This window comes from Arachis ipaensis, chromosome B04 (assembly GCF_000816755.2).
Source record: "Arachis ipaensis cultivar K30076 chromosome B04, Araip1.1, whole genome shotgun sequence".
Classification (NCBI taxonomy): domain Eukaryota; kingdom Viridiplantae; phylum Streptophyta; class Magnoliopsida; order Fabales; family Fabaceae; genus Arachis; species Arachis ipaensis.
This window is the reverse complement of record NC_029788.2, coordinates 27,283,370-27,293,689: the sequence shown is the minus strand read 5'-3', so window position 1 is coordinate 27,293,689 and position 10,320 is coordinate 27,283,370. Positions and strand designations below refer to the sequence as shown.

Sequence of the window (10,320 nt, the reverse complement as noted above, 5' to 3'; positions counted from 1 at the left end):
GATTTAGATTAAATAAGTAATATTTTAAATATTATTACTACTATTTTGGAAAATGAAGAAATTAAGCATATTATTTCTAATTTTTAGATTTGGGCATTTTATTGAAAGTAATTTGTAAAAATTGATGAGCAAATAGTATTTTCTATATACATCTAGTGTTAGATTTAATTTGGGTTTCAATTACCATATTATCCCCAATTTTAAGTGAAATTACTAAAATGCCCAACCCTAATTTTTGAAAGAGAAACCCTAACCCTGAAAACCCTACCCGGTTCCCTTCCAACCACACTGGCACCCTAACAGCAGCAGCAGCTGCAAACAAAACGAAAACACAAGAAAGAAAGGGCTAGGAAGAAACGGGGGGAAACAGAGGGAGGCAGGGGAGGAAGAGAGACACGGCTAGCAACGGTGGGCATCGCCGTCGCCGCCGAGTTGCCAGCCGCCGCCGCCATGGCACACCGAAGGAAGAACGGGAGTGAGGGAGCTTAGCCGCGAGAAGGGGAGGCGCGGGTCTGACTCGTCCCCGCAGATCCGCCCGTTCCGACCCGTCACCGTCGCGAGGAGGAGAAGTCCCTGTCGCCGTTCCGTTAACGCTGCATCCCGTCGCGCTCATCGCCGCCACTTCCAGGCGTCATCGTCAAATCGCCAAGGGAGGGAGAGGGACGCGATGGAAGTGAGGATGGAGGAGCTAGCGTCGCTGTCAAACTGTTGTGGAGCCACCAAAGCCGTCGCGTCGCCGCCGTCGTCCTCACTGCGCCGCCGTCGCCCTTGCCGCGTGGTCAGTCGCCGATCTGGTCTGAGAGAGAGGGAACGCGAACAGAAGGCAAGACCGGGAGCCACCATCACTGCTCGATGAACCCCAGTGCTTCCTATCGCCTCTGCCGCCTGGAGCCGCGTCGCCGCACCTGGTGGCCGGAAACCGCCACTGAAGCCGGTGTCGTTTGGTAAGCACTAAACCGTCTTCAGCTTTCTTATCCGTTAAAAAAATTCACCCCTGCCATGAGAGTTGTACTGAGGCTGTTTGTGCTAGGAGTTATCGTGAGTTGCCGCCGCCAGACCCACATCGGAGCTACTGCCATTCACCGCCGCTGGTGTTGTTCGTCGCTGTGCTTGCCATTTGGAGCGGCTGCATCGCTTCTTTCACCGTTACGCTCACCGGGAGTGGCGCGGGTGTTGCTGGAACCACCATCGGGGATGCCGCTACTCGGTGTAGTTCTTCCCTTGTTGCGGTAAGCGTGTTATTTCGGGAAGCCCTTATAGTCAGTATTCTGTAATGCTTGGTTAAAGACTCTAAGGTTTGGTAACATAGGTTTGAGTTCTGATTGCTGCCAGAACCACCGTCGGGACTACCGTTGCTTGATTTGGCCGTTCTTTCTTAGTTTTGTGTTGCTGTGGTTACCGCGGGAGTGGCTTGGAGCCAAGGTTGCGTGGTTGGTGATCTCGGTTTGAGAGAGGAGGTTCCTGCGACGCGTTTGAGTTATGGAATTGCGTTTTGAGGTAGGGGCGCTTTCCAAAAACTATGTTTTATGTATTGGAATTATTACATATGGATACTGTTGTGAGATATTGTGTATTTGGTGATTGTATCTGCCTTATGTATTATTTTCTGCAGAATCCTAGTCTTGTTTGAAAAGTTATTTAAAAAGGATTGGATTTGAGAAGTTGTATTATTTGATTTATTAATAGAATAATTATATTTTCAAGCTTAATTTATTTAGTGAACTTTATGTCTTGAGTTTGACTTATTTAGAAATGAACTATTTTTACCGTTTGACTCACGGAAGGAAAGAATAGTGCTCTAATATTGATTTCAATATAAAAAAGGAGCTTTTAGTGATTTCAAAGGAATCTAGACTTTTGATTGAGTAATTAAGTTTTGAGGCATTTTGGAAAAGTTAGAAAAATGGGTTCCAAAAAGAAACCTGAAAGTGGTTTGATTCAAATGAACCGGTTCCTTTTCAAACGAGTTGATTTTTGGACCGGGTTGGAACTTGTGATTTTGTATGGTCGGTTTCATAATAAATTCAGTTTTATTTACTTGAACCGAGAATCTATGATTTTAAGAGTTTCAATGAATTTTAAGGAATCGATATAGGTTGACCTTCCCTAAAGACTTGGAACTCTGTCGGGAAACTTCTGTTATAAAATCCCATTGTTGGATGGGTGATTTTGAATGCTTTGAAATAAATCCTTAACTTGCCATGGTTTTGGAAGTTTTGGAAAGAGACTGCCGAGAGTGGCTTTGCTTTAAAAAGGAAACTCACTTGGAGTAAATTTGGCTTATGAGCCTGAGATGATTTGAAAATGAGATCTTCAAAGTCAAGGCTAAAAAGAGTTGAAACTCTATTTCAAGTGAAATGATTTGGGAAAAAGTGATTTATGGCTTAAATGCCGATTTTATGAATTTATGATGTTGAATGTGGAAGTGCTGTTTTGTTGTGAGCCGGAATGGCTATGTATGATTATAAATATTGGTTGGTTCTAGATTGAACCGTGAGCCGGAATGGCTGTGTATGATATGAATACTGGCTGGTTCTGGACTGAACCGTGAGCCGGATGGCTGAGATGGATGTTGATCCATGGATGAGATTGAATGCATGTTTATGCTGAATCATTGATAAATGTGAATGTTGCACTTCCACTATCTGAGATACGAGTTTCCCTGGGTAGTAGCAGTGGCTAGCCACCACGTGCTCCAGGTTGAGACTTGATACTCTGTTGACCCTATGTCGTAAGTGTGGCCGGGCACTGTGAAAGTCCCGGATGAGCTCGCCCCCGTAAATATTCACCAGTGAAGGTGATGGATATGGATCATGATTATGATCAAGTTTATGATGAGTATAACTCGAGTTGGAGATGCGCGACAGAGGGACAGTCCAATGGTTAGCTACCAAGATTTGTCGGGTTGGCTCTATAACCGATAGATGATATCATCAGCCACTAGGGACAAGCATGCATCATATGCATCTATGTGACATTGTTTGGGTGTGCATATTATACTTGGTTTGCCTATGTGATTAATTGCTAATTGTTCTACTTGTAATAACTGTTTGTTTGTGCTTGCATCTTCCTATGTGTGTTTGCTACTAGGACTTTGTTGGATTGTGGTGATTGGTTGATGGTTGGATTGTTTGGGCCTAGGGCCGTGGTTGGAATGAGATGAATCGATAGTTGATTTCAGTTTTGTGTTTCTGATTTGGAATAAAGTATGAAAAGCTGTTTTGGTTCAGCATAGATAAACCGTTTTGAAAGGCTCTTGAGTTTTTGAGAATTGAACTGTTCCTCTTTCAGAAAAGATTTCCGATTCCTCTTTTATGGTAAACCGTTGTTTTTGAAAAGAGGCATAAGACGGTTATTAATCACTGGTACGGTTTATCTTCATGTATCCTATTACAGTAATTCCCAAAAAAACCCTCTACTGAGAACCCTTTCGAGGATGATGTTCTCACCCCCCTACATTTTTCCCCTTTCAGGATATGGGCGCAGAAGTTACGAAGAGCTTATTTAATTGTTGTTGTGATGCTCTGTATTGTTTTAGTTATGGTTTATTGTACCCTCGCCTTTATCTTGATATAATCTGTAAGAGGGATAGGAATTGTATTGGTTAATGCTTGTAAAGTTATTTATATATATTTATGTATATATATGGATGTACTCTTTATGAGTTGTTGTAAGTTGTATGGTATTTATAGATGTACGTTAGCGAACGAAAGTATTTTGGGAGCGGTGTCACGGTTTAAATTTTTAAACAGGCTCATATTTTAGTATTAAATAGTATAAGTGTCATCGTAATGCCCGAGCTATCAGAGTTGCGCAGCCGGAAGCGTGAGCTTTGGTAGTTAGGGTGTTACAGGGAGGCTTGCTGCATTGTCTAGATTTTTACCATGTTTAGCTTCCAAGTCTTTTTATTTTTTCCAAACTTTAAAAAAGAAAAACAATTTCCATTAGACTGAAGACTGTGAAAATGCTTTCGTTGCGTTGAAGACAACTCTTTCAAAACACCCAATTTTACGAAAACCTTTAAAAGGGGAAGAACTTTTCCTTTATCTCTCAGTTACTGACTGGGCTTTAAGCTCAGTTCTTGTTACAAAAAGAAATAAAATTCAGCAACCAATCTATTTTCAGAACAAGTCCTTACAACATGTTGAGCTCCGTTACCCGAAGATAGAAAAACTAGCATTAGCGCTGGTATTTTCGGCAAGAAGACTCCGACCTTACTTTCAAAGCCATGTGATCCATATTCAGAAAGACCAACCATTACGATAAGTCCTACATAAACTAGAACTTGCAGGCCGACTTATCAAATGGTCGATCGAATTATCAAAATTTGATATAAGATATCAAAGCAGGGGGCCGATCAAGTCATAATTCCTAGTAGATTTCGTCGCCGAATTTACAACTCCGAGCTCGGCAGACCACCATATGCAATGGACCCTCTATGTGGACAGCACATCCAATCCTCAGGGATGCGGTGCAGGAATCCGGCTAGAAGGAGATAATGGTTTTGTCTTGGAACACTCCCTACATCTCTCCTTCAAAGCAAGCAACAGTCAAACAGAATACGAGGCTTTAATTGCAGGGTTAAGACTGGCTATAGATCTCCACGTCTCGGAGATAAAGGTATACTATGACTCCCTACTTGTCGTACAACAGGTAAACGACCTTTTTTAGGTCATAGATCATCTACTAGCAAAATACTTAGAATTGGTCAAAAAATTAATCTCGAACTTTGCAAATTTTGAAATTCATCACATACCTCGGGATCAGAATCACCAAGTAGATATCTTATCAAAGCTTGGAAGCACACAATCACACTTCTCTAATATATACCAATCAACCTTGCTTACACCAAGTATTAATCTAACTGAGGTTTTAAGTATGACACAGGAATAGGACTGGCAGTGGCCATATTTACAATATCTAAAAACAGGAAATATCCCGCAAGGCCTCTGCAATGAGAAAAAGTTCCAATGACAGGCGTCATTTTTTACAATATTCAATAACTCTCTATATAGATGAGAATTTTCTCGTCCTTTTTTGAAATGTCTTTCCAGGTCAGAGGTAGAGTTAGCTTTATCTGAGGCATATGAGGGCATCTGTGGAACCCATATGGGAGCTCGGAGTTTGGCATCAAAAATTCTTCGTGCAGGATTCTTTTAGCCGACTTTACAGCAAGACTGTGGTGACAAGGTCAAAGCATGCCCTAATTACCAAAAGCATTCCCAATTATACACATCCCCGCCAAGGAACTATATTACTCTGACGTAAGTTGGCCCTTCAATCAATGGGGATTGATATACTCGGCCCATTTCCATTGGCACCGGGGCAGGTAAAATTCCTAATTGTAGCAGTTGTTACTTTTCAAAATGGATTGAGGCTCAGCATTTAGCTAAAATAACATCTCAACAAATGATTTCTTTCGTTTGGAAGCACATTATCTGTAGATTCGGTATACCTCGGCATATCATTACTGACAATAGTCACCAGTTTGTCGATCAGAAATTTACCTCTTTTTTGCAGAATCTGAAAATAAAACACCATTTCTCTTCAGTAGAACACCCACAAACTAATGGCTTGGCAGAAATGGCCAACAAGGTCATCTTACATGCCTTAAGGAAAAAATTAGATGACACCAAATGACTATGGGCTAATCTTATACCGGAAGTCATATGAAGATACAATACTACTGTCCAGTCAACAACAAGAGAAACACCTTTCAGATTGGTGTACAGATCTAAAGCTATGATACCATTAGAAATCTCTCAATCTTCCATCAGAACCCAAATAGACGATCATGAAGAAGCTCGGTGCGTAGACCTAGACACAATTGAAGAGATCAGAGATGTTGCGACAATTTGCCACCAAGTAATGCAATGAATCATAGCTCGGCAACACAACAAAAAGGTCAATCCCTGGTCATTTCAAACAAATGATTTGGTACTATGAAAAACAGAACATGCCCGAAGACCTTCATCACACAGGAAGCTCGCCGCAAATTGAGAAGGCTCATTCCGAGTTATTGAAGTCCTCAGAAATGGGCATACCAGCTACAATCTTTGAATGGTACAATTATCCCTAATAGCTGGAATGTTTCTTCTTTAAAACATTACTATAGTTAAAGCTAGGGACAGGCTTATACTCTTTTTTCTACTACCAAGATTTTTTTCCCAAAAATGAGTTTTGCTTGGAGAGGTTTTAACGAGGCATGCCTACCTGCACCTTTGTAAACAAATGTCAATCAATATATAATTCTATATTTTCAGTTTGTTCTGTCTTATTCCAATATTTTATATTTACTCACACCAAAAATTCTAATTTGCCGACTTATATTAACAAGCGCAATGATTGGATCTCAGAACTATATCTAACAAACTAAAAATTCTGATCTATGCTGACCAACCTCAAAATCCGAATTATATCTCCTTGAGATATAACAATCAAACAAACTATTGACTAAGGTCAAACAATACAAATACCATAAAGCGTATTCCCAATTCTATCAAGCAAACAATGCAAATGTCCCCACCAAACAAATAACAATCTAAGGCAAATTTTGCAACAAATCACATTCACTAACAAACATATTTTGTTCAGATAGCAAAATAGTATAAAGTCCAAAAGCTCCATACAGAGCAAACCAAGTTCCAAAAAGCATGAAAGTTAAGTTATACAAAATACAAAATCCAACAAAACCAACTACTCGATATTTTCATCCTCCTCTTCAGTTGCACCATCATCGTCCACCATAGCTCTATCTCAAACGATCTTCCCGGATCTATTTAAGAGAAATCGAACTTAGGAACTAAAAACTTTGCCTGAAGTGATGCACGTTCAAAACCCTCAACAAATGAATCCAGTATTTCAGTTTCCTTGCTCTTTTCCAAATCCTTAAATTTTGCAGTTACCTCGATAACCTGACTCCTCATACTGGACAAGTCACTCTCCTTTTTCTTCAAAGCCTCCACTTCCTTAGCATAATTCTCCTTCATCAGTTGTAACTCTTTCTCCCTTTTAGAAAGCTTAACTTCCAACTCAGCAATTTTATTTTTCCTCAGCATTAGTTCCTCCTTTAATTTATTCGGCTCTCCACCTTGTTCCAACAACCTTTTATGTTTAACCTCTTGGCTACGACCAAGGCTAGCCAATCATAACCCAAGCACCTCAAAAAAAAACCCAATAAAATACATGAAGACATCTACAATAAACAACACCAAACGAGCAATCCAAGCATACCTGCATATACTGGTCTATGGCGATGTCCCCCACCTCATCAGCCAAAGCCACATCTGCTGACGATTGACAAACCTCGTCGGCCATGACCATAAAAGGAAAATCTTTTCCCCATACCGACAACCCATCATTATGGTCGGCCATATCATGGAGTTTCTTTTGATTATCAATAAAGGCATGTATTTCCTCTATAGGAATCTCCTTACCCACCCCGGCACCTTTATCCGCTTTGGACGACGACACCTCTTTTTCAAGATTTTTACTCTTCACCTGAGATCTTAAGGTAGCCGCAGAAATACCGGGATATTTCCCCCCTAAAACAAAAAACAAAATCAAACAGTTAGGCAAATATTCAAACTATGCCTACACCACCATACTTCAGAAGCTTACCTAAGTAATCTATCATAGCTTGCCTATTCTTGTCCCATTGCAGTAAATCAAAAACCAAGATTAATTCTTTTTGGTCGACAACTTCCACCAAATACTCAATAACACATTCATTTCTCGGACTTATTGTTTTAAATCCGAGAATATTCTGAGGCTCCGAACACCACCACAAGGGAAACTTTTCACCTAAATCCTGATCTAAATAGAACGGAAAATCATCTTCAACACTTCTAACCTTTAAATACATTTCCTTAAAGTCCTTGAAGGAGGACTTATATAATTTAAAAATAGCAAACCCTGGAGAACTATTCAAATTAATCTAACCACCTTTCCAGACACCTTTGGCCTGGAACATAAAGAAGAACAGCTCTAATGAGGGCTTTTCTTCCAGATATTCCATCAAAATCTCAAAGCTTCGCAAAAAAGCCCACCCATTGGGATGAAGCTGAGAGAGAGCATAGTTCAACTGCTTCAACACTTGACATTGAAAATCTGAAAATGGAAGCTTTACTCTCAACTCCTCTAAGACACGGCTATGGATGTAGAAAAATTCAAAACCCCCTCCCCTATGAAACACACGGTCCACACTGGAACATGGTAACAACTCAACACGAACTCCAGAACCTACTTTAACTATCTTCTTCAAATCTATTTCTCTCACAGCTTCAGCATCAGTAAACAAAGAAGTTCGCATTTTAACATCTTCACTAACCCAATCATATGACCAGTCTACTCTTTCCTTTTTCTCTCTCTCTCTCTCTTTCTCAAAACCCATATTCAAAAACAAAAATTCAAAAGAAGAAGAAGGAAGAGTACACAGAGAGCAGAAAAAAAGCACGTACCTCTTTTACTCATTTCTTTCTCAATAACCTTCCCAAGCAACTCTTAACCCAAGTGAAGTTATGATTTGGATAAAACCATTTGGATTCCAACTCAGTTAATTAAACGAAACCATCACCGGTTGAGTTTCATCAATCAAATCAACGGTTCAGATGGTATTGGAAATGAAAACCTCTTTTAATGCCATCAATACCTTTTTCTCTCTTCATTTAAAATTGTCACTTTTTCCAAACTATTATTTCACATTATCTTTAATAAAGTATGTTGAACTGGGGGCTCCATAACTATCCCACTCGCCGAGTTATAGCTCATCAAAAGCTTAACCTGCTTCATTAAAAATATCCTCAGGCTAAGCTTGGGAGCTGTGATATGACTATTACAATCCGAAGATATAACTCGGCATCGTACGTTATAATTCGGGTTAATAGTCATAACTCGTCCAAACGGTACAACTCAGAGCAAAACGTCTGGCCGAGCATCATAACAGCCAAATACAACATAATTGCCTTTCAACACGAATAATCATGACCAATGAAACCGTCAAATACCTCTCCCTATATTAAGAAGGTAAGGTATTTTTCGAAAGACATATTGAATACACCATACTGACTTAAACATCGGAGTGCCTTTTGCAGGTACACTACTCCCCTTTTGTTCACACTTTCTGTGACGTGATATATCTCTGGACGAAGAACTCGGACCTTCAAAACCTGTAGCTCGGCGTTGAGGACAACAACTCGGCATCAACTGTCAGGAACCAAGTTACATCCAGGTTACTCACCCAAAAACACTAATAATGATTTTCTTTTTTTCAATGCTCCAAATTGCTCTCTTATTTTTTATTTTTTAAATTCTATTCTCTTTATTATTAGATTTGAGTTAAAATTTTAAAGAAAATATACGTTTTAGTGTTCATTATTGATATACTATTATATATGCAAATCTGAATAGGTATACTATATGTGGATCAATTTTTATCATAAAAAATAATACTTTTATTTTTATGTTAGTTGTTGTCTAATTAAAAGTTTTATTTTTATTTATTTTTGCTGCCATCGTATATAATATGAGTGTGCAGTTTTATTTAAATTATTATGCTATTATCATTTACATTCAAGTATGCTATTGTCATTTACATTCAAGTAGTAAAAAAATAAATTTTATCATCCCACCACTTTAAATACTTACATGTTTTAGAGTTTGTTTGGATGAGTTTTTAAGAAAAGATTTTTTTTCGAGTTATATTTTTTTAAAAGATCTTATGAAAATGTAAAAGTAATTTTATGGTTGGGTATCTCATGTAAAAAGATCTTTTTATCTATCAATTATATTTGGGTATAACAATATAAAAGTATAATATTATATATTAAATTTTATCTTCTTCATTCTAGTTCCAATCTGATCCATTAGATTGATATATTTTCATATATGAAAATTTGAATATGTATGCGATATATATGTAGATCAAATTTTGTCACCAAAAATAATATTTTTTATTTCATGTTATTGTCTATTTAAAAGTTTTGCCTTTATTATTATTTTTTTTGGCTGACATCATGTAATATGAGTATTCAAATTTATTTAGATCACTATGTTATTATCATTTACATTTAAGTATGCTATTGTCATTTATATGCAAGTAGTAAAAAATTAAATTTTATTATCTCACTATTTTAATTACTTATACGCCAATGAGTAATAGCTCAAATGGAATATTCTCTCCATACTCAATTAAGAGGTTGCAGGTTTGAGTCTCTTATCTTTGATAAAAAAAAAATTACTTATACATGTATAAATAATGATATCATGATATATTAAATATGATAAATATTTTCAGTCAATCATTTTTATATTAGCTATCAT

General features: G+C 38.1%; 1 protein-coding gene across 5 annotated transcripts in view; it reads left to right on the top strand.

The window, feature by feature from the left end:
* Nucleotides 259–10,320, top strand: part of LOC107637693 — an 11,002-nt gene continuing 940 nt past the window's right edge. The window contains exons 1-4 of one of the 5 annotated variants that reach the window (XM_021121050.1): nt 259–944; nt 1,034–1,229; nt 1,333–1,497; nt 3,474–3,536. In XM_021121050.1, the coding sequence (XP_020976709.1) occupies nt 853–944; nt 1,034–1,229; nt 1,333–1,449 (405 nt within the window). In that variant the 5' untranslated portion in view covers nt 259–852 and the 3' untranslated portion in view covers nt 1,450–1,497; nt 3,474–3,536. Of the gene's footprint in view, nt 945–1,030; nt 1,230–1,309; nt 1,498–3,473; nt 3,537–9,092; nt 9,260–10,320 lie in introns of those variants that run through there. The other 4 variants (XM_021121048.1, XM_016341059.2, XR_002360905.1 and 1 more) reach the window with 4 other exon arrangements.